This window comes from Haliaeetus albicilla, chromosome 12, assembly GCF_947461875.1.
Source record: "Haliaeetus albicilla chromosome 12, bHalAlb1.1, whole genome shotgun sequence".
Taxonomy (NCBI): Eukaryota; Metazoa; Chordata; class Aves; order Accipitriformes; family Accipitridae; genus Haliaeetus; species Haliaeetus albicilla.
Window position 1 is genome coordinate 8,310,695 of NC_091494.1, and position 25,092 is coordinate 8,335,786.

The following is a 25,092-nucleotide window of genomic DNA, read 5'->3' on the forward strand; positions in this document are numbered from 1 at the left end:
CCCCAGTTCCAGCATCCTTCCTCTGGATGGTACGGTACGGTGTTGTGCTGAAAGCAGAGCCATCAGCACAGGCCTGGCAAGCTAAGGAACTACAAATAACCACCAAAAGTCCATTGGACCAATCTGCGCCATCACAGTGGCTTGCTGCTGGAGAGGAGGACGTTGCCTGTTGTTCAGCATCAGCACCTCACTACAACCTCCCCCATGAAAAGCCAATAATTTGTGTGGGTTTTCTTGCTTGGAAAAACAAACGACTCCTGAGTTCTCATAAGCACAACTGCCACAAAGGATAATAAACCCCAGAAGTGGTTACAAAACTGAGGCCCTCATAATGATTTCCTTTCAGTCATAACTGATTATATCCACACAACAGAATCCCAAGACATTGCTAATGATAGTAGACTCTGTCAGTATGTAAGATGCTATGAGACTTTGTGAATTAAACCCCATTATTGTCCTAAATTATAGATAAATTTCTCCCTTTCCTTGGCGATATGCAACATATTTTTTCTTCAGGGCAGTTAGGTGATGTCAGCACAAATTACTGCTTTCCACATAGTGCAGATGACAGAACTGGAGGCATTAAAGAAGCTTACAAAAAACAAATCTGAAGAGACAAAAGGAACTGCTTCCTTTGACTTGGAAATAACAAATTTGGCTGTGGCATGCTGGGTAAGGCAAAAGAAAAAAAACTTAATTTGGGACACTGATGGAGCTTCAAAAGCTTCACATTCTTAAAAATGAAAATTCAAGTTTGGATTCTTGCACTAAGTTACAAAAAACCAAGAGAAGTGCCTGTCTTTAGATGCTCATATCTCTCCATTAAATATAAACTGATGTGTAATACTGAGATAATAAGTTATTGTCTAGCAAACTGGGGAGCTCTATTTTTGGCTTGGAAAAAAATTATTATACAATGTTATTTAGAGTGTTTTTCTAACTGGGTTCCTAGTCTTTTAGTCTTTCCTACTAGATCAAAGTTGAAGGAAGGGCAGAGAAAATGTTAGTGGTTACATATTTGAGAAAGGTTCACAAGTAGTAGTATCTTTTACTAGATCAAGTGATATAATCAGAAAAAAAACCCCAGGTTGTCGAGGCATATGGCTCTATAAAATTTTTTGTTACTGATATACAAACACTTAATTTGCAAATCCCAGAACAAGGAATTACTTAATTATCCTGCATAATTTTCCTTTATCATCATTTTATTATTGCACTGTGTGCACTAGAAGTCAAGCTCTTGGTTGCCATCTGCTGTTTCTTTGTTTACATTTCACCATTTTTATTAGCAAGGCCAGGTCATGACAAGGAGAGTTAAAGAATTGTTAAGAACAGGCACAAATGCTGCTTTCACACACAACCTGCCAGAGATAGGTGACCAAAAAACTTCTGGAGGGCTTTCTTAGTGAAACGCTTGCCCAGCTATTCATATGGAGAGTATATGATGCCCTCTCAAACCCAAATGCAGAGCAGGAGTAGCTGGCAACTAAGCCCCACACAGCCGTTCAGTCATTCCCCCCCCTGGTTGGGATGGGGAGAGAATTGGAAGAGTAAAAGTGAGAAAACTCAGGGATTGAGATAAAGACAGTTTAATAGGTAAAGCAAAAGCCACACACCCAAGCAAAACAAGGAATTCATTCACTGCTGTCCATCAGCCAGCAGGCGTTCAGCCATCTCCAGGAAAGCAGGACTCCATCATGTGTAACAGTTACTTGAAAAACAAATGCCATAAGTCCAAACGTCCACCCCCCTTCCTTCTTCTTTCCCCAGCTTTATACGCTGAGCGTGACGTCATATGGTATGGAATGTCAGTTGGGGTCAGCTGTCCTGGCTGCATTCCCCTCCCAACTTCTTGTGCAACCCCAGCCTACGTGCTGGTGGGGTGGTGTGAGGAGCAGAAAAGGCCTTGACTCTGTGCAAGCACCACTCAGCAATAATGAAAATATCCCTGGATTATCAACACTGTTGCCAGCACAAATCCAAAAACATAGTCCCATACTAGCTACTATGAAGAAAATTAACTCTACCCGGCCAAAACCTGCACAGAAGTCTAGATTTAGTAGTAACAGATTCACTAGATTCAATACGGATCATTTTGTAACTATGGCATTGTTATGAAAGCCTTTCTAAGTCTGTTTTTCTTATTGCCAGTTCTGTGCCTGACATCATGGTGACTGGCAGCACTCCCTGCTGTCACTCACTCCTATCCTGTACCTTGATGTGGGCATGACTAGAAAAAGATATTGCTTAGACTTCCACTTCAGCCCTGGCACCACTACCTTCCCCACCCCAGATGGGGTTCATATCTCTCAGCTATCTGCTCTGGTATCAGCTCCCTGGGCTCCAAGTCTCCCAGTGCCTGCTACTGCCCAAGCTAAGCGGGTATAAAAGCCCCAAATTGAAACTATTAAGTTTGGAGCCTCTCTCTAGGCAAAAATTAAGGCTGTGGCAGCATCTTCAGCTGTGAGACGTTTTCCTCCGGTGTTTTCAATTCCATTCCTCTCTGCACCACAAAAGGAACAGATCCGACTTGTACCCAAATACCTTTTAAGTGACCTTGAGGGAAGTCACTCATACTGAAGATTTTATGCTTATTGTGCTCCCATATTTACAGAACCACATGCCACATACATCTGCCCTGGCCACATTTCTCTACATTTAACATGTTTAATTTTTAAAGAGTTTAGAGAGATCAAATACATCCATGTTATATGTTACATACTTTACAAGCAAGAGCCATCTTTGCCAGGGCCACTGACATTAAAATCACAGTAAGCATTCAGCTCTGTTTCACTAAAAATAGGACCAAAGAGCTTCTCCTTTGAATTTCCATGCTTCTGCAGACAACTGTTCTGGGGTTGCCCATTTGATTCTTCTCAGAACTAGCCCACTGCCTGTACTTTCACAGTTTCAGCATCTGCCAGGAAGCAGAAACAGCAGCTGTTTCTTCTCTCTTATGTAAGTCTGTGTAGACTTCATATTTGTTCTCACTATTCTGCATAACCACCAGAAGGTTACAGGAACCTAAAGAACTCTGCACGGGAGGGTCTTATGGGAGAGCCATAAGACTGGGCTTTCTGTTGGGCTAAAGGTGACTCCAAACAGTGATGCACCTCTCACTGACAGCAGCCATAACAAAGTCTACCTCCAGCAAAACTTTGTTAAACCTGAAACTGGATTTTATTTTCCATTATGTCCCTTCAAAGCAATTAAAATAAAAAAGAATCTCACTAACAACCTCCTGTACTGGCCTGAGAGTTTGGGTACTTTAAAACTGCAGAAGCCTGAAAGAAGTCCAGCCAGTCCCCAACTCCTTAGTGGGTTTCTGCCAAACTTTAATGGAATTTTAACAATCCTTACTTTGAGGTAGTGATGATGCGGGTTATTGCTCAAGACGTAATCATCACTCTAGGTACATCTGGATCTTTGTCTTTAAGGAGAAGGGAAAAAAGGGGGGAGGGGGGATTACAAAGTTAAAAGGACATTACTGATTGATTATTAGTCCTGATGAAGCAGTATTGCCAGGTTAGCTTCATGACAGAAAAACCCAGTATCCATTTCATTTGCTTGTTAAAGAACAAGCAAAAGCCTCTTTGGTAGTAGAAGCGTAAGTGTGAAAGCCACAGTAATACAGGGCTTCCTTGAGTTTTCATGATTCTTTTTCATTCCTTGCCATCCAAGCCCTTTACAAACATCAGTTAATTCTTTAGAAATCCTTATTTTTGCTTTACACCTGGGGAAACTGGAGCACTGAGCAGGGATGGTACTTATCTAAGTGCAGCCCCGGAGACTCATGGTAGAGCTGAAAACAAAGCCCATGTCTTTTGGCACTCAGTCTTTTAACCTAAAGTCCTCTTTTTTCCTGAACTTTTCAAATTTGCTCATTTTGGAATGCAGTATTCGCTCTTCTCCTACTCCTCCATTTGAAAGGTTGTACAGATACAGATGTTCTGATTCCATCCATCATGGGTGCGAGAAAGAAACCTTTGGACTCTGCCACAAACAGCTGTGGGTTTGGTTTTTTTCTGGCACAAAAGTGATCTCAATAACAGAAAAATAACCCCCACATGCCAATGCCCCATCCTGAAAGCCCCAGTGTACAAAACAGTCATTAATATCCTGGCATGGGCCCAACACAGTGAAAGCAAGGAAGGAGGTAGCTGTATGTAGGTCTGCCTCAGTGAAGAAGAGTGATGGTTAGAAATCAAGCAAAACTCTTCACAATTTTGCAGTGATGCATGCTCTGCACCACAGCACTTCTGGGTTTTCCATGACTATGTATGCACCAGGAACTTATCTATTGCTATGAGCATCCTGCAGTAGATAGAGGCATCTTGAGAAGAAAAATCATTTTACTGCCAAAAATACAGTGATCCTTCTAATACAACTCTGTCCAGTACTAAATTTGCCAACCTCATAGATAAACCTCTCATCACACCACAGTCTGAGCCAGATCTGCAGGTCTGGCCCTGCAACATTAAATTCCACACACAGCTTGAAAATATCATGTGTGATTTATTCATAGCATCTACTTGTAGTAGATGGTAGAGATTTTCTCAATAGCTTACCAATTACTGCAGAAAACACAGTAGTAGTAAATGGTATTAAAATTTCAGTCTGCATAGCTGGATGTGTATTTGCCTTAGCACAGGCTGCTTACTCTTTATTGTCTTTACTCTTGGGATAGTTATGTTTTACTTCACAGGAATCTTATACACTTTATAATTTTTGGCACCCACAGTAAACAGTTGTTTGCTGTAGGATTTCGCTATAGGACATTCCAGATGTTTCAGTAGAAATGTATAAATACTGAAAAAGCTGGAAATAAATCTGTACTAACTGACTCTTAGTTCAGTTTGATAAAGCAGAAGAAAGTGATTAAGATTAAAAGGCGCAATTCTACTGAATCTAGAAAACATACTGTAAATACTAAAAACTTATAACTGGACCTTTACCAAGGGATGTAACACAATCTGCCATTACACCAAAACTGGAAACTGGGCAAAAATTACAGTGATTTGGCAGGCAAGGAAGCACAGTTTCTTCGTCAGAATAATATAGCAAGGTAGATAAATGTAAGAAATAGAGATCCTACTCCTGGAATTTAGTTTTTACTTCAAAAAGTAAGAGCACAGAAAAATGCATACACTGCATATAGGAACACACTGGTGTTGGCCAAGATGTGTTCTTAAACATGCATATATTTGGCCCCTTTTTATTAATTTCACACAAAATGCAGGCATTGCAAGAATGGTTACGGCTTCATTTACAGTGTTTTCAAAGACTATATGACTGCTTGCCAGTCATATATTGGACAGTCAACAGATTGCCCTGCAACAAATCTCAAAGCATGTAAGAGGAAGCAAAAGAGACTGATAAAAATGAAAGCATCAGCTCCAAAATAGCATAACCACCCCCAGCTGCTGCTTCTGCAGTGCTTTGGACAACTCTCTGGACTTGGTACACTTGTGCACTTTGGAGGTTAAAGATGTTGATGATAATCAATGAGTGTTAGACGCTTTAATATTACTGCCTTAAATACTCTACAAACATAACCCACCTGCTAGCTCACAAAGCATATGGTGATGACTTTCAAAAATTAACCAGAAAAAGAAAGCATTGTTTTTCCAGGAGTGACTTTGTCTGCCATCAGACATATTCCAGAGCAGAAAGGTGGCTTTTCATTGATCCATAATAATTCATATTTTGACAATGAAAATTGGAATCGCATCCACTGCTACCGAGTCATCACACATCGTTTGCATTATTAACATTGTCACAGTGCTATTAGTGGCAATTCTCTGGAACATTTCGTGGGTTTGGAGCAGATTCTAATGTGATGACATATCAGGCAGCAGCATATACTATCATCATTTGAAACCTTAAAGGAGTGTTATTTACCTCATAATTTGCTAGCATCCACAGCTCTGTTTCCCACTACCATTTGCAAAAGCATGGTGGTATTACAACTTGCCTGAAGACAGCTTATTACAAATCCCTGTACATATTGGTTAGAAACCATTTGGCAAAGCAAATGTAATTACAGAGGTGCTGTAGGAAATGGACTTTATGACATAATTACCCACACAAGACATGGTCCATCACTGTAAAGTAAGCCTCTGGATGAAAACTAGTTCTCCAGTATAAAGCACCTATTAATCCAAAAAAAGCTTACAACATTCCAAAGCTTTACATTACAACAGACCAAATATTCCAGATATCCTTGCCCTTCCCACTGATTTCTACCAACAGTTGTTTTGTGTGAGGACCTAGCTAGGCTCATCCATCTGACAGTTATTGGAACTACAGTGCCACAGTTTTGTTTTGCCTTGCAAACTTTAAATCTGGACACACTACAGCACTGTTAAATGAAGTTGCAGCAGTACAACTTAACCCAAAAACTTTAGCACCAGAATGGCTGAGGTATCACACATCTCTGATGGGACTGTAAGTGCATTTGTAAGGAAAAAAAATTCCAGGAATGCAGAATGTTAGCTCCAGCACAGCTGTTCTAATGAGCTCATTTAGACAGTGGTGAGTAGGGAAAACTATGATTTTACCTGCAAAGGGCCATGTTGGGTATTTGCAGAAGTTAGTTCTAAGAAGTTCCATTTTTCAACTGATCAGAGAGCACAGTATGCCTTACTGCTGATGAGATGAACCAGGACCTTGGAAGATACCATTAAAGTTCACTCAGATGTAAGGCGCTAGAAAAACAAAATTGGACATTAGTTGCCGTTTTCTGTAGCAATTTGCAATCAGAATGTGACAGCTGTTCTGCTACTGCAACAGTATGTCAGTCCTGTGTGTTCTGTAAGGCCAGTATCTTGTTAGATGATCTGAAGTCCCTTATTGATTCAGTTTAGCCATGAGCTCAGACCTGAACTTTATTTCAGTGTCCAACTACTGGAAACCAATTGTGGCTTTCCACCTGGAAGCATTTATTTTTGCAGCAATCTGCCAATACCTGTACCTGTCTCATTAAGGAGGCAGGCTGCATCCCAGGTTGCTTCCACTTTGAAAGCTCCAGCATTTCTGACTGGCTCTTTCCTAATGCAAGTGGCAGCTTGAAATCACCATGATAAATCCACAAAAGGGGACTGCCAGCTTTCCTGGGCACTTGGACATCTTGCATTCCTCATGCATCTAAAAGCTCTAATATCCTAAGGCATGCAAAGCATTACAGTACCAGGAACAAACCCCCCCAGCCAGTTCAGTGGATGGGACTCTGCCATGCTATTCCCATGCTTGCACATGCAAATCCAGAATATCACATATGCTAATGTCTACTAAAAAGACTTTTCATTTCAGGATCTCAGCTTAATGGATAAATGGAATCCTGCAGCATCACTGTGGATAAAATGATTGCATAGCACGAGTGATCAAGGAAGACCTTCAGTGATCTGTCAGAATGAATGAACACAAGTGAATGGCAAAGGAACATATATGGCCAGAGAGAAGAAAAACCAGCTGTGGTAATTCTCCCTGCCCATCTCAGCTTCAGCAGCAAAAATAGTGCAATCAGTGAATAATCTGTGATCCTTTGGCTCTGTGATGGCCCACTGCTTTGGTGAAGCAATCCCAATCTGTTTTGTTACATCTTGAGCTGCTATTCAACTCTCAAGCATCAAGCAGTGTAGATGGTACAAGCACAGTGACTTCAGGGTCCATACATCTGTTACTCCTGTAACTGCTGCAAAAGCACAGAGGCTGCTTTGGCAGATGGAAGATTTGCCTTTGAGGAGAAATAGGTCAGATATCAGAAAGTAAAAACAGAGAAAAAGATGCAGTCTTTCTTCCCCAGCAGACTGGTGCTTTGCCCAAACAGATCCTTAGTAACTGAAGGCACAGCTCCTTGAGAGCAATTCCCCGCACATTGTGAAAGCCAACATTGCCCAGCCGGCTGAAGAGTATAGCAAGGTCTCTGACCATACAAGCCTCTGATGAGGTACAAGCCTCTGATGAGGTACAAGCCAAGCGGAATGTAGTGAGAAGCAAGAATTGGAGGGCTCAGCATAAACACTTTGCTTGGGACACACCTCCTAGCGTTTGTGACTATTACAAGAGAGTAATTTTCTGTGGGAAGGCTCCATTTCTACATACTGTTAATTAAATGCTGGAGGAAAGCAGAGAAATAGTGTTATATCTTCATGCAGTTAATCTAGTCACATGTACTCACTAGGATTGCACCGGCTTTTTTCATCCAAGTCGATGTCCCCACAATGACTGGTCTCCTGTTTGTCTCACTGAAACTATTCTCCTCCCCCTCAGTTCTCACACTATTTTGAGGTAAGAATTCTAACTCCCATTTAGAATCATAGAATGGTTTGGGTTGGAAGGGACCTTTAAAGGTCATCTAGTCCAACCCCCCTGCAATAAGCAGGGACATCTTCAACTAGATGAGGTTGCTCAGAACCCCATCCAGCCTGACCTTGAATGTTCCAGGGATGGGGCATCTGCCACCTCTCTGGACAACCTGTCCCAGTGTTTCACCACCCTCATCATAAAAAATTTCTTCCTTATATCTAGTCTGAATCTACCCTTTTTTAGTTTAAAACCATTACCCCTTGTCACATTGCAACAGGCCTTGCTAAAAAGTCTGTCCCCATCTTTCTTGTAAGCCCCTTTTAAGTGCTGAAAGGCCACACTAAGGTCTCCTTGGAGCCTTCTCTTCTCCGGGCTAAACCACCCCAATTTAAATCAATTCCAGCTAACAGATAGTGAATAAGAGGGAAAAGGAAGTGATGAAAGCACACAAAAAAAAAAAGACTTAAAATAACAGGCAGGAGCTAGCACAGGGGATCTTTCATACCAGGCTGGACCTAATCATTAAGATAAGCACATTTATGTTGCTAAGGCTAACAACAGGCAAGTGTGCTGCAAAAATCTTTTGAGTATACAGAAATCATCACCCATCGATTCCTCCATAATCCACAGAATGTTTTATCATCAGAGATGTTTGCATAGCATTAAGAAGCAATAAATCCACCTCTAAACAAAGTGATCACTTTTATATATATACAAGTTTACTAGTTACAAGAGATCAAAGTTTTATATCTTTTAAAGTTAAAAACACTATAAAACCTGAGAGATTATAACGGAGGGTGTTACATTAAAGGTATATTAAAGGAAATTGTTTGAGATTGCAGGTGAAGAAAGTTGAGAAGGTACAAGCCATTCTTCTCATGGTAGAAGGGTGTGAGCTTTTTAAAGAACTACTGGGAATCCTCAGTGGAGGATACAGTATAGTCGACATACCTTGAGTTTTCAGAGTAAGGGAAGGCAACAGCACAAGCCACTTCATCAAAGCTGACTTTTAACAGCTTGTTTTATACAAGTGGAAGTCCATGCAGTGAGTGCTTTTACATTTGTCTCACTGAATCCATCCTCCTTCCTTAAAGAAATGAGCCAAAAATAATAGACTGTTTAGAGGAGTTACATAGATTGTAGATAGTACAGTTACAAATGATTTTAGCAGACTCTCTTTACATATTGGGTTACCTCTGATGGCAGCTCCTTTAAAGACAACAAAGTTATAACATACTGGCCTATTTAGTGAAAAGAAGGTGGCTAAACATGTAGGGAGAAGGCAATGAGTTGTTCAACACTACACTGACAGCTTGCCTAAAAACAGCAGCAGGTGACCTTCTCCAAATAACCCCAGTCAGGTAGCAACTGTACTAGATGCAGAAGTCTGGTGTGTTATGCTGGTAAATCAGGAATGCCTCTACTCCAGCCAATGGTGTTAGACTGTTGGGAGATGAGACAATAGCAGCCAAAAATGACAAAACTGCAAAACTGACAAAAATGCCAAAACTGGCATCTTGTGGCCAGTTGAAGCAGAGGAATGTCAATATGGAGATAAAACAGTATTTAGAAGATTAGCACATTTTTTTTCTATCCAGGGACTTCGGCCTGTCCTACAGTGCTTGCAAAGGGCATGTAAGATCTTCTTTTCCCCTCCTTCTACACAAATCTTCCCATGGCAAGTCCAAAAACACATGATACTCTATACTCTGCTGAACTCTTCAGCTGTAAAATATGACTTCCACAGAATTTCTCTAGTGCTCTCTGCAGTGTCTTTATAGTTACTGCTATTTCTCAATAGGCTGCTTTAGCTTTCTTTTTAAAATCCTGTCAAATGTTAATGACAACAAATTGTCTGTTCCTCTCCTGCTGCCCCCAAAAAGCCTTTTGGAGTTCTAGTTTAGAAAGATCACGTGTGGGCCTTGGAGTGGAAACGGGCTGGCAGTAGGCAATCAACTTTCTCTTGACACAGAAAATTACCCTCTGCTAGGGCTATAATTTATTGACATGTCTTTCACTAACAGGTCTTCTGGCACAAACTCTTGCCACACAGCTATTCTCATCCACTGCACTTATTAACTAGAAAGCCTTCTAAATGTTATCTAGTAGCAAGAATTAAGCAGTTGTGTTTTGCAGATCATGTTGCTTAGCTTGCTCTTTCATTTCCTCTTATTCAACATTATCACATTATGTTCCCTCTTCTTATGTGCTTTTCCTCTTCACAAAGCTCTTTAAACAGCTGCAAAGGGGGAGGGACCACTATGCTCACGAAAACTCCACTTTGCAGAATGCTTCTGCCAGGTCCTACTGTCTGTCTCTTTCCAGGCATTTAATACCTCCAAGATTCAGGTTTGCTTTTACATCTCTTCCTTGTGCATCCCTGACAGCAGAGCCTATTGCCAGCTGTCTTAACTGAAGAACAGCAATCCACCTCTTCGTGTTATTGCCATGAGGAATACATACACCCTCTTTCTCTTTGTAGTGGGCTCCTTTTATTTTAACGGTAAGTGATCTTTTCTTTCAGATACAGTTTGCAGAACAGCAATAGCTTTCAGGGCTAGGAGATAGAACTGTGATATAAGCTCTCATTTGTAACTATCACCCTAGTAGGCTGCAGACTTTAAGACTTTAAGAGGATGCATGAAATTGATTATTTTAGTGTTGTTTCTGGCTTGTTCGGTATCAGCAAGTCCCCTACGATGCATACGGACAGACAGTAAGTTGGACATAAAATGACAGAGCAGTAGGAGATAACAATGATAATCACTAAATAATATCCCTTTAGATGCTCCCAGGATCATCTGTGATGGGAAAAGCAGGTATTGTGCTCAGAGTGAAAAAATAAAAAATTAACCATGTCATGTCCAACAGAGAACATAAGACAGATATCACCCCTCTAATTATTGGCTCAAGTTCACATATTTTGCAAAGTTCATACTTCCTAATTGTTTGATTAGTATGTAAATAGTTTAAATTAAGTTGAAATATGTAAATATATGCTAAAAAAAAGCAAACATACATTAAGAACATTTTCTTTAGTCCGCCAGGATTTCTTGCATATGCTTTAGTCAACACGCACAGCCCGACAGCAGCATGAAATAGTGCATTTACCATGGGAGCTTCTTCCCACAGAGGGACTCCACTGAACTGTTCAGAGTGAAACCGGCTGAAATTGAACTGACACAAAAATCACATCTTTCCCATAATTACCTATTCATCCCCCAGTTGTTTTGTTTCTTCAGTCACTGAAAGGCAACTTTAGAAAACATCTGCTTTGTAACAAATGAAGAGTGAGGGCCTACTTTATATTCTTAGATTACACACTTTTAACCCATTAGTATTTCCTTTTTAGTTGCATTAATTGCAGTGCAGAAATTAAAATAGTCTTTAAAATACAGTAAATTCACCACTACATCCATTGGAACAATAAGTGTTCCAAATTAGCATGCATTGTTCTAAGAGGTAGTATAAATCTTTTTACTCAAGAGTATGCTGAGAAGTAACAACATCATGAAGTCATTTCAGATAAGATAATGGGATTGTCTTATTGCTGCTTCTTGTTTGCTCTTTACAAATTACAGATGGGAATTTGATATGTCACCATTGTCCACTTAAGTTATTTGTGAGAGAGGAAAGAACAAAAATGACCACATGTGCTACAATATATTATTTCTAAACAAATGCTATTTCAACATTTATTAAAATAACCAAAGTCAGGGAAACAGATGAAACATGCCTTATGTTAAATTTTGCAATTTAGACAGTGGTAACAGTGCACTTGCCTGTATTTGTCAACATTGCTCCTTATTCTGTTCTGTGGAAATCACTTCAACATATTTGTCATTACACTGAAAATAAACAACATAACACAAGATGACTAGTTATTTCATTTTATATATTTAATTTAGAACATGTCAAAGGGAAAGTTTGCACAGGGGACTGAATGAAGTCTGTGGGTTTTTTCTTCTGCTGTGAAATTGGAATTGGAAGCATCCTGATGCAATTTTTTTTTTATGGTCATACTCCCACAGAGAAAACAAACTTACTGCAGAATGTGTACTGCAAGTTATACGGCAATTTGCTCCCCTTGTCATGGAGCAGATGTGTAGCATGTTCAGTGAAGCTGAAACAATTTTCCTAGCTCAGGTTCCACCCCAATGTGTTTTCACTGTTACTGCTTTCAGTACACAAAAATACTCCACCCCCAAATTAGGACTGCTTCATCATTCTTGTTAAAATCATTTGTCTAAAAGCATCAGTCTGTCCTCTGCAACATTTCTGGTGATTACTGCTATTTGGAAAAAACAGTTTGCAAGGGAAACTGTGCACTTTTGTTTCTTCCAACTATGAGAGGCAAAAGAGTAGTTTCAAACGCATGGCTACTGACGTAAATTTATGATGATTTCATGCATATAAAGATGAACTTGAATGCCTGGTAATTTTGTTCTCATTAGGTGGCATCTGGTTAATATGTAGATTGGTAATGGAAAAATAGATTAGAAAAATTATACAAGAATCACTCATTTTTACATGTTATTTACAGTGGATTTAGCAACCTTTAAAGCAGTACACTGCTGACATCTAGCGGTATTTTGATACAGGCATCTGAGAGAGACGAGTGAAGAGCCCCTTCGATCGTTATTTCTGATTATTAAGTTATTTAAAGGTTGGGATGGGATGGCAATTTTATAAAGAATTATTTATTACAGGAACCCCTTCCCTAAGAACAGATAATAATTTCTTAAAGGGATTCATTATTAACAAACCATTTTTTATAATTGTCATGGCCTGTCATTCACCTACATAGTTCATTGAGTCAGTACTTCAAAATCTGAGCTGTTCTCATCAGACATGCAGACCCCACAGTATGTTTTGATTTGCAGACCAGACTACTATGATTGCTAAAACCAGGTTTCAGAGAATAGGATTATCACAAATTCAGAATTAGCTTTCTGCAAATATTCTGCAGTTTCTACTTCTTACTTGCTGCTTAGCAAATACTCCATATGCTAGAATATTTACAGAAAAAGATGGCAACACAGTGAAAACATATTTATCAATTCAAACAAGAGCTCACTGTCATTGCTAGCAGCATTCAGTGATCACTGTATGAAACAAACCAAATGGCAATTTAATTATATTTGAATTATAGCCATCTGCTTATGTCACTTACATATGCAACAGCAGGAATGTTTGTTAAAAAAAACACAACAAAACAACAAAACAAAAAACACCACACAAAACAAAACAACATAATAAAATCACTTTAACCAAGATTCTCTCTTTAGCTACCACAAGGCTTCCCACCTATCCTTATAAACACAGATCAACTCATTCCTAGAGTACAGCCCCATTTTCTTCACAGTATCAAACTTAGCTCTATCTTGATTGCAATACATCAGAAAAAACAGAATCTGAAGCTTAGCAAGGATCAACATAGCTCTAGCTTGATAAGCCTTTGATTAGGCAGGCTTACACTGAGAATAAATGTAATATTAAAATATCACATGGTACTAGGGCTTTTATAATGACTTGCAGGGAGGTACAAAGCAAGTATGAATCAAAAAACAAACTGACCCAACAAACACAGATGTATTCATCCAAATTTGTTTTCCCAAATGGCTTGGGAAGTGTTTGAGAAGCCTATTCTGAAGAGCAATGTTATGGTTAAGTATATGTGACAAAATTTGCGCTACCAATGCCACAGCATCTGCTGCTCTTAAAAGAATTAAAACAAGCCTGGTGTTTACCTCAACCTTTCTCCAGAGCTTGAGTAAAAGCTGTTCTTAGATGTGAAAAATCTGTTCAATATTGTTTCCTTTTATGTGTCTCCACTTTCTTACTGGATCAAACAAGAAGTTCTTAGAGTATTTTTTTAATCTGAGTGGAATTCACAGGTACCAAGTTTCAGGAGAGACTTGTTCCCCCTAGCAACTTACAGCCCAATTCACATAGAAACTAGGCACCTTCTAGAAATGCACACAAACTTTGGCTACTTAGGTAATCCTGGCCTTTTGATGTCTGCCTTTCTCTGGATCTCATGGATATGCTATAACATTAATTTGTTCTGTTTTTTTTATGTACCGCAAATTTAAAATACTTGCATGGCCAGTGGTTTTTGCTGTGTGGAAATGCTCTGGGGAATAATAAAGCAAATATGCTGTAGGGACACTATCCTCAATTCTGCAATATCTAGGGTTGAGTTAGGTGCCCTTTCCTATGGAAGAATCATTCTATCAATTGGATTAGAATCTGTTTTCATTAACACCTGTGTCCATCACTGTCAGCTGTATAACACAACACAGAATTACTAGACACAGAGCAGAATCTCTCTGGGTCAATTCTGTTGGCAGGACATTACCAGGACCTTAGTCATCAGTATTATTCAGTGGTCAATAGTGGTTTGAAAAGTCCACTAGAATGGCTTTAAAAACCACACGCAAGAACATGGGAACAGATGCAGTTACCTCTGGGGTTGTGCCACAGGCTGTTCTGCTCCATGGCGAATGCTGAGGCTTGTTTGATAGCATCCTGCAGATACCTTATTTTGCAGTCACTAAACTCCAGCTTTGGCCATCTAAGGTTTACGGTATTTGTGCTAGTCCATAAATTTGGTTTTGTTTCCACATAAAATAAGGCTTACATACTGCCTCAGGTTTTCAAATAAAATCATGCTGAAACAGAAACATCACTAGCTACCAAAGAGCTTTCAATCATTAAAAATCCCTTATGGCTCCTGCAGCTCATCCCCTGGTTTTCCCTACACAGATCAGTCTTTCAATTTGTACACCTGCCTGCAACTCTGTCTCCTACAACACTAAAGAGAGAAGTCGCAGCCAGACTCCCTGCATTTGGATCATTGAAACGTTCTTCCTCTGTTATTAAGAGAGTGGTTTGCTCCCCGTTTCTATTTCTCAATGTACTCCCAAAAGTATCTATCAACTTGAGCTTTACATTTTACCATGAAAAAACCCAAAGGGTTCTGATTTATCTGCTTTGATCTATGCTCTGTGAAAGACAGTCAACTTCAGAACAGATATTGGTGCAAGCACCATATCCTTCTGTTCACACAAGCCTACAGTCTTTACAAAATCAAAAGCCCTCATTATTTCATGAAGACAATCTGATGCACAGAAATTCTGTGATCCCTACATCATGTCTCTTGGTCTCCTTTCTGAAGTCCTGTTACGTGATGTTTTACAGGAAGCACCGCAGCAGATGCTGAAGAAAAGTTAATGAACCACCTACTGAGTCCTGACAGGTACAATAAGTTAATTCGACCAGCTGTCAACTCATCCCAGTTGGTATCTATAGAATTGCAGGTTTCCTTGGCACAGCTCATCAGCGTGGTAAGTTCAAATTAGGCTATGCCTTTTAATTCATTACTACCTGCACAGTACTCTAAGTAAAAATCATATTGGTATTACTATGTCCCTGTTATTTTCTAGTTTACATAATAATACTTAATAGGCAGGGCCCATACATGGCAATTTACTGGTTTTATACTTCAGAATGCAGCTACAACAGGGAGATCAATCTATGCCTAAGCAATAAAGAACAGTGGCCAGATCTTCAGCCAATAAAATTTGATTGATCAAAAAATCAAAATCGTTCCAGTGATTTCAGTACAGCTACAGTAAGTTACACCAGGTCAGGACCTATCCTGGACTGTGTATACAATGCTAAACGATCTTCTGCTGTTTGCATCAAAGAAATCTGGTTTAATGGCCTGAAAACAAGCTACAAAGCCAGCTCAACATCTCATGGCATATCAGGCATATCAGCAAAGAACAGTGAAATATTGTAAAGAAAAAGACATGTTAATTCTGGCTGGAATAGTTTAATGTGGTTAAAACAATCCTCATGTAAGCAACTCCTCATATTCAATAAAAATTACTTCAATGGGTCTGAAAGACATTTTCAGTCACAAGGTTAGCATGTGTTTAACAGTTCTTCCAAGGCACAAATATACACCTCAGTGCCAAGAGAGGTTTAGCATTAAGTGCAGTGGGAACAAGATCCAGCACATAAGTGGGGATAATTTCCTGAATCGGGGCTTTCAAGTCTGCTGCTCTCTCTCTGGATGAAAAAGATGATACAGATGACTGCCTCCCTGCCAGAATTTGTGTGTGGGCCAGTGACTGGACGGCTGCAAACTTTAAGAGACCTATATAATTTATATTCTGAAACTCAAGAAGAAAAGACAGACACTCATGGAACATAAGGGAAACTATACAAGCAGATGAGCTTTCCTATATATGTGCAGGCTGATTTATACAGGATATACTGTCATGTATACCAGATGACTCTGGGACAAGTGCTCCCTCTCTCCTGGAGAATTCCACCTGGACACAGACATGCCTCCTCACACAGTGCACTGCCACCACTAGCACAGTGTCCTCCCAGATTGCAGATTCTGGGCATAAAAAGCGAGGTGCCTTGCCCCCACAGGCCCCAGCAATCAACAACCTAAACAGAGTAGATGAATGGGCTAGGATCAAGAATGGCACAGCTCAGTCCCTCTGTATCCTCAGTCTTCAAGCACAAAATAAAATTAAGCATCTTATAGGCTCTGACAATCTCAAGCATCTTCAGGATCAGAGAATTAACCTGTTTTCCTGCAGAAATCCTCCTGACTCTTCGACCTCCTACCTTGCCCCTTCAGTAGAGCCCCAGCCATACAGATCTGCTGCAGAGAGACTTCTCTTCTGGACTGCTGTCCAGAGCGACAGTGGTTTCATGAAGCAGAGCTTGCCAGCTGAGAGCTTACATGGCAAAACCTTACATAAACCTCATACAAGTTAATCTAGGCCTTCCTGGTGGTCAAATATGCCTTCTGTTTCAAATCAAATCCACAAGGGGTAAGGGGGCAGAAATCAGCTCAGCAGAGTGGTGGTTATTGTTCCCAAATAGCCATACTCCAGTCACAAATGTCCTTGTTAAAAGCCACTTGGAGCTCTACACTTGTGGGGTTACTATTTATCATCAGTATGTGCGCAAGACTGGCCATATTACCAGCAGAGAAATGCCTGTCTTGAAATACACTGGATGAAATCATGCTGCACAGTTGGAGATATCCTCAAAAGCCTACTGAATAAATCTTATTACTGCAATAAACTGAAACATTTTAGAGGACTACTCTTCTCTCTCTTTTTCGCTGCAGAATGAACGGGAGCAGATCATGACTACAAATGTCTGGCTGAACCAGGTAACCAAACCCACAGAGGCATGCTCTTGCAAGCCACAAATGCAACTGCTTTCACTCCATCACAGTGATTGTTTTGTTAGTGCTGATCTGGCTACTCCCATCACTACTGTACAATTCTTCTCTTAGGAGTGGATTGATTATCGTTTGGCTTGGAAGCCCTCTGACTATGAAGGAATAAATAAGCTGAGAATACCTGCAAAACACATCTGGTTGCCAGACATTGTGCTTTACAATAAGTAAGTAAAACTTCTGTGGTTTATGCAGACAGTGAACAAAACTTTAACCGTGTATCAAGAAACAACCATCAGAACCAATGAAGTAGGTCTGATAAAATTCTAAAACTGAATTTTGTAACTTTTAGACAGTATCAAGTGTATCTGACTGGGGTACTGGCATCAAAGATAATTTTAGTAAAATCAGGGCTCTGGTTAAAGAAATTCCAGCAGACTTGGAGCATGTCTGCAGTGTGAGCTGTTAAAACACCAGGGGATCTGTGACAAGGCTCACAACTGAGACTCAGATGTATATCAAACTAGACTATATGGAAAGCATTAATTGTAAGTACAAGCGCAGCCATAACTGGTCATGCTTGCAAGGAGATAAGACATCTGGAATTCTATTGGACATCCTAGGTTCTGAGCTACATTTTTGTCTCCTACTTCTTCTTCCCCCCTCCCTTCCACCACAAACCCCAGAACACAAATCTGTTACAAACTTCACATGTACCAGAACTCCATGAGTTAATATTCATTTACAAAAACAAATTATGTCCTGTTTTCATAAAGCAATAAAGAATCAATTATAAGAATATGTAATAAATCTGTCAACACTTGACCCTGTTGCTTTACAGTACTGAGAAAAATAAAAGCCTGGTGCTAGACCATACTTCAGTTCTTCTTTCAAACAAACAGCTAACTGCCAATTTTGTTTTGCTTTGCTTTGTTTTTAAGTCTCTAGCAAAGCCTTGAAGTGGATGATATCAAGACTTTGAGAAAAAAAAAATCAAAACTTATAATATACTTTTATGATACTTTGAAAAACAATGAACTCAGAAACACGTGATGGTTTATGAACATATACAGATGGGAAACTTAGGAAGTTATATATAACTGAGTTAAGTCCCTAGAATCCTACTGCTGGAAATCAGATTTGAGAAATACTTAAAACTATTGTATTAGTCACAAAATAATTCAGCCAGTGGATTAGGATGTACTCTGCCTGGTCAAATCTTGTTCTGGTAAATTGTGTCCCCCACCCTCTACTGCTTTCTTCCTTACTCTCCAAATGATACCATTTAATGGATTATAAGAATGGAAAGAAAGTTTTAAAAGGCTTCTTAAATCTATGGGAACAAGCTTTTTGCCTCACCATATTGGATTTTTACATTAGTACAAAGCTTCAAATTAAAATTTTAGATAAAGGACAACCCCCTGTAACTTTCTGCTGCAGAAGCAGTGTTTCAAAGGCATCAGTCAGTTCAAGAAGGTGCTAAAGAAAACACGAAGAGCATTCCCATGCCCCACAGCTCTGTCCATATGTAGCCTGTGCACAGGACTGCAGAGGCCACTGAGACAGCATAAGCAGCCCAGCCTCTATCCCACAGCTGAGCCAAGGGCAGCCAGCAGAAGAACCTACAGATTCTCAGCCCAGGAGTCTACCCAGTACATTTTACAGCGTAATGGTAAATCTAACTCAGGGAGATACAGACGTATGAGAAATAAGATAGAACCTCTTTACTAAAAAATAGCAATTTTATTGGCAATGAACTAATGACCCTTGTACACTACAGCCTCTCACTTCTGCATCTGTTTGTTTCAATGCCTACATGAGTTAGCTACAAGGGTCTCAGCTCAGTGCCAGGCACCAGCATTGGTAACGTGAGGCCTCTCCAGAGCCAAATGCAACTGATCTGGAGAACAGCTACACATGTGCCAAGCCTTGGATACTTGTCACACTTCCCTGCTTAGAAAAAAAATCAACTTTAGCACTGAAATAGCCCTATTTTCCATGATGTTTTGTGAACAAACAAGTGATTCATTAGACTTTTTATTAACTCTTAAGGGGCCCATTTCCACTCAAATAAAAGGGTGCTACTTAACCATAGTCAGCTGAACTTGGTTTGTTCACTTGCAGTGAGTTTGACCCTATATTTTTGCAGATAACATATGGCCTTTAGGCCATGTGCATTTCTTTACAGATATGTTTATCAAAAGGAAGGCATGTGGGATGTATCTAGTACAGACTCTTCTTTGCAGTATAACTAAGTGGCTAACCCAGTTTTTAATAAAAGTGATTGATCGACATAGGAACAAATCTTTGAGTTTCCTCATCTGTCAGGAAAAACAGTCACTGATAGTTGTTCCTTCCTACTGTTACACTTTTCTTTAGTAGCCTGATTGGCTGAGTTTGAAAGGTGTTGCATAGCACAGGTGAGAAGATGCAGTGAATAGACTCAAACCCACTAAATTTCAATAATATTTATCAGCAATTGACCACTTCACATTTCTACCTCAGGATACTTCATAGGTCAAACAGCCCTAAGTTGTTCACCCAGAAATATTGGATAGGAGAAGATATTGACTACTGACTGATAATGATCTTCTCCCTGAATTAAAGGGCCCATCATAACATAGAAGACTCTCCTGGTGGAAGTTTGGCAGTTGGAGGAGATACAGAGCCAAGATTATTTGTGGGCAGTAAGAACACTGTGGCTTGTTTGTTCTGATTTTGTAATAAGTAAACATTAACTGGAGTGATGTAATAAATTGTAAACCATCTAATTACATTTCCTCTGCCTACACTCTCCCTGCATTTCTAACTAACACTGCTCATCCTTATTTCCTCGTCCAAGTCATTTAGGAGTGTTGCTGTGTGCTCTTAGCAGTGGCTGTGTTCCAGATCAAAGGTACCTCCATTTTCATGCTGGATGATGTCATTTTTACTAGCCTTCAGAGATGTTGTAAGCCTTAATTACTTTAACAAACATTTACAAAATACTTTGAGTTCTTTGGATGAAACAGAGATGCATATTTATTATTTAATAATAATTTTATAAAATAATTTTTAAAGTATTGGACTAAATATAAATTCTCTGATTGGGAGAAATGCATACATTAATCTCCCTATCAAGTTATACCTCCCTACAACATAGATTTCAAAATCAAAATATTACTAAATTTTGATTCTAGGAACAACTGAGGCCCACAAGACCAAGAATGTCAGAGCTTTTCTGTTTTGAACTGTTTTTCCTCTTAATGTTTTATTATCTTCTCTCCTTTTTCTTTCCTCTTGTTTCATTAGTGCGGATGGCACATACGAAGTTTCACTTTACACAAATGCAATTGTAAAGAATAATGGAAGCATTCGCTGGTTGCCACCAGCCATTTACAAGAGTGCCTGCAAGATTGAAGTTAAGCATTTCCCATTTGATCAACAAAACTGCACATTAAAGTTCCGGTCTTGGACATATGATCATACAGAAATTGATATGGTGCTTAAAACTTCCATGGCAAGCATGGACGACTTCACGCCAAGTGGAGAGTGGGACATTGTAGCACTCCCAGGAAGAAGGACTGTAAATCCTTTGGACCCCAATTATGTCGATGTGACATATGACTTCATTATCAAAAGGAAACCTCTTTTTTATACCATCAATCTTATCATTCCATGTGTGCTAATTACATCCTTAGCCATCCTGGTGTTCTACTTGCCTTCAGACTGTGGTGAAAAAATGACCTTATGCATATCTGTGTTGCTTGCCTTGACTGTGTTCTTGCTGCTGATATCCAAAATAGTCCCTCCAACATCTCTAGATGTTCCACTGATTGGGAAGTATCTCATGTTTACAATGGTACTAGTGACCTTCTCAATAGTTACCAGTGTCTGTGTACTCAATGTCCACCATAGATCTCCAAGTACTCACACTATGCCCCCTTGGGTAAAGCTGGTTTTCCTTGAAAGACTCCCAGCCTACTTGTTCATGAAGCGTCCAGAAAATAATTCTCCACGGCAAAAGCTGTGCAACTGCAAAAAGACAAAAGCTGAGAATCCTTGTATGGAGCCAGCTGACTTCTACAAGAACTCTACCTATTTTTTGAATACAGCCTCTGCCAAAAAATGTGATATGAAAATCACTGAGACTCTTGACAATGTCAGCAGCCATCGAGATTTTAGGTTAAGAACAGGCACAAAATTTTCTCCTGAGGTCCAAGAAGCAATTGATGGAGTCAGTTTTATAGCAGAGCACATGAAAAGTGATGACAACGACCAGAGTGTAAGTAAAAATGAGAAATCATCCCAGTCTTTCCAAACTTCATCTCCTGTCCTCCCCTGTAACACGCTGTCTTCAGAAAGCATATTTGAACTCCCTAGTCATTCTGAAGTTTTTAGAGAGATTCTAGCTATAGCTTATAAGAGGAAATAATTTTTGCTGTTAAAAGAACTTAATGAATAGCAATTTGGTAAACACCAATACTCTCCTGGAAAGTAACATGGTTATTTCTACAAAGAGAGAATGTTGATTGCCCAGTAAGTCATGAAGCACCCTTGAAAACACCATGTTGTCACATGCGAGTAGTGTTTGGCAGGGGGGGGGAAATAATATTTAGTTCCAGGTCAGAAAAAGAATATTTTTATTCATTGTATTCAGTAAGACTGTGACTCAACCCATGGCCAGGCCACATTAACCAGAAACAATCTACCTGCAGTTCAAGCATTTATTTACCTAATTGGGCACAGAAAGGGGATTTAGTAAAATTGGTAAAATGCCTTTGCAAACACCCTCTCCGGGCTAAGATATCTGTCCGCATATAGCAAACATAATGGGTAGGATCGAAATCCTAATGCCAGCAGAGCTGACACTTCTTTCATTTGAGTTAAATCAGACTTGTTATTGGCTATAAGATGTACTTTATCCAGGACGCATTTAAGCAGTGCTGCTGCTGCCCTACTCACTTGTCCTACTCATGTGCTACTAGCTAGCACACTAAAGCTGATATGAATACACTGTGAATAATGCTTGGAAAAACTCAGATGGTTCAGAGTTTTGTTTAGACAAGCACCCATGATTAGGAAAAAAATCAACCTCATACCTACCAGTGTCCCCTCTGTGACCCAGATCCCAGTCAGACTCTAGGTTCTCTATTTCTGTTCTGCTCTCCCTCCCTCAGCCAAGCAGATTTAATAAAGCTGGGTTTCCGGTCTTGCAGAAGTCCCTTGAGGAGCATGCCACTGAGTAGTTCATGTTTTCTATTAACTGAAATTACTGTCAATATAAATAAAGAAGATCAGCTATTAACATTAGACATGAGCTTGTAAACATTGAAACTGACTGAACAGAAGCAGACTTCATAGAGCAGAAAAAAAGTTTTCTAATAGCTCAAAAATTCTTGCAAGAATGTGTTGCATACTTAAAGGATCTACAAAGCTTCCATGTGATATTAAGAACAATTTTCAAGGGTATTTTATACATTAAAATTAATTGAATGCTTTTCACACAGGGTCCTCTGATATTACATATCACTTTTCTATGTTCATAATTTTAATCTCTGCTTTCTTCCTTCATTATCATGGTCTGATAACAACTGCTCATGTACATCTACTACAGTATGATTTCAGAAGCACACAATTCCCATTAGCAGCAGTGGAAATTAAAAGTGTGCACTGAAGGAAAAATACGTAATGTTCTAATATAAGACATGAGATAATTGACAAGCAAGGTAAAGCCATTGAGGTGAGGATGTCCCATGTGTAACTAGAATCAATGAGAGAGGATAAAATAATCAATCCTGAGATGCAAATGAAGATTGACATATTCCCCCTTTACAACAATAGCCTGATAGTCACTTCAGTTTGAGAACAGAATCTAAGGCCATGACTTTCACAGACAATATATGCAAGGCAAAAAGGGATTTTAATAAAAGCAGCAGTATTAATATGCATTAAAACCCTTGATTAGGATGACTGCTGACAAGAAAAGAACTCTGAAGCTAACCCTGTTTAACAGCAGTAAACACCATCTATTTTTGTCCACTGAGATTAATAGCATCTGCAAACCAAAATTAAAGGAAAAAAAATTCCTTAATTGGATTAGAGTGTAGGTTATTCCGGACTGGCTTCCACCCAGCAGCCACGCTCAGTACCTGGTGCATCCAAGACAGCTAAGAAATATTTACAATATTTTTCACCACTGCCTAAAATGGTTGTAGGAGAAAAATCCCTTCCCAAGCCTAAAGTCAGTTTATTCCCTGAACCTTCAGATTTGTTTACTTTTATTTTCATAAACAAAAACTCAGCATTAGCAAGAGGAAGAGCAAAAGAATATGACAAATTGCTAATATCTTTAATTGGCTTTTTCTTCCAGGTCATTGAAGATTGGAAGTATGTTGCCATGGTAGTGGACAGGCTGTTTCTCTGGATATTCGTCCTTGTTTGTGTCCTGGGGACTGTTGGATTATTTCTGCAGCCACTTTTTCAAAACCATACTGCTGCCATGAACCCTTAGTTGTCATTTAAAACTGTCAATAGTTACATAGATGTTAAGTCTCATTCTGCTCTCAGTTTCCCCCCTGTTAAATCCACAGAGGTGCCAACTGATGTGCTCTTACATCAGATTTAGAGTAGGGAAATGTAAAGCAGAACTTGACTTATTGTGGTAGGGGAAAAAAAACAAAACAAACAGAAAACTACTATTTTTTCCAACGAGTTCAGTATTTCTGGTGATATCCTGGTCCTTTTTTCAATTATTTGAAGTCTGAACATTACAAAAGCATTTACTGTACAGTATGCCATCCTGGCTCACAAGGATTATTATTTAAAAAGTATTTTACATACATTGCCTCAGGAAGGACATTTTCTTTCCTTAGAATTCTGCAATTTCCCTATTACAAAGAAGGTATTGCTATGACATTTATTTCATTCAAATGCATCAAAACTATTTGTGACTGATTTATGAAGAGCTTTACAGGTGGAATCACTGTTTAGCTGTTTGAGTATGATATTTAAACCTGAACTGAGAAACAGAGACATTCTTCTGAGTATGTCTGGTTATTAAGTATAACCACTAATAGGTTTCTCTCCTTGCCATCTCTGATAGCTGATTGATCAACAGAGGCCAAATTAATATATGACAAACAAACCTGTATATACTCTGTTCAATGATGAAATACAAATAAAATGTAAAATTTTCCTTTATATAGATTTAATCCTGAAATGTTCCTGCAACTTTAACAGCTCATGTAATTGGGGTCCATACACACTTTCATGAATCCAAGGCTAAGAGCACAGGAAAGCATCTAGAGCAGACAATTGTGAAAGGCAGCTAGAATGAGAAGACATCTGAGTACAGACAGACACACATGTTTTGCTGGGGAGATTTTAAGCAGATTTAAGTATAATCCTCAACAAATTAGCTAGGAAAGCACATAACGCACGTACAGTCTTAAAGTCTTTGGCAAAGGACAGATCAAGGCCCTAGACTCCCATCACAGGACAATCCCACCACACTTTGTTCCAGGTAGCTTGTAACCTACAAAAGGAGAAGACATTTTTTAAGCTCAACCAATCTCAGCTTTTCCTTG

The 25,092-nt window shown here is 39.3% G+C and overlaps 1 protein-coding gene across 1 annotated transcript; it reads left to right on the top strand.

Moving 5' to 3' along the window:
* Positions 1–10,551: 10,551 nt before the first annotated feature.
* CHRNB4 (cholinergic receptor nicotinic beta 4 subunit) lies at positions 10,552–24,706 on the top strand. Its single transcript, XM_009922720.2, has 6 exons — positions 10,552–10,810; positions 15,511–15,656; positions 17,471–17,515; positions 17,642–17,751; positions 20,816–21,788; positions 23,877–24,706. The coding sequence occupies exons 1-6, from the start codon at positions 10,756–10,758 to the stop codon at positions 24,015–24,017; spliced, it is 1,470 nt and encodes a 489-aa protein (XP_009921022.1). The 5' UTR covers positions 10,552–10,755; the 3' UTR covers positions 24,018–24,706.
* Positions 24,707–25,092: the final 386 nt, after the last annotated feature.

Coding starts and splice junctions, on each gene's coding strand:
- CHRNB4 (XM_009922720.2), top strand. CDS start 10,756: ATGAGGAATACATACACCCTCTTTCTCTTTGTAGTGGGCTCCTTTTAT. Junction 10,811..15,510: donor GGGCTCCTTTTATTTTAACG/GTAAGTGATCTT, acceptor GATGTTTTACAG/GAAGCACCGCAGCAGATGCT. Junction 21,789..23,876: donor GTGATGACAACGACCAGAGT/GTAAGTAAAAAT, acceptor TTTTTCTTCCAG/GTCATTGAAGATTGGAAGTA.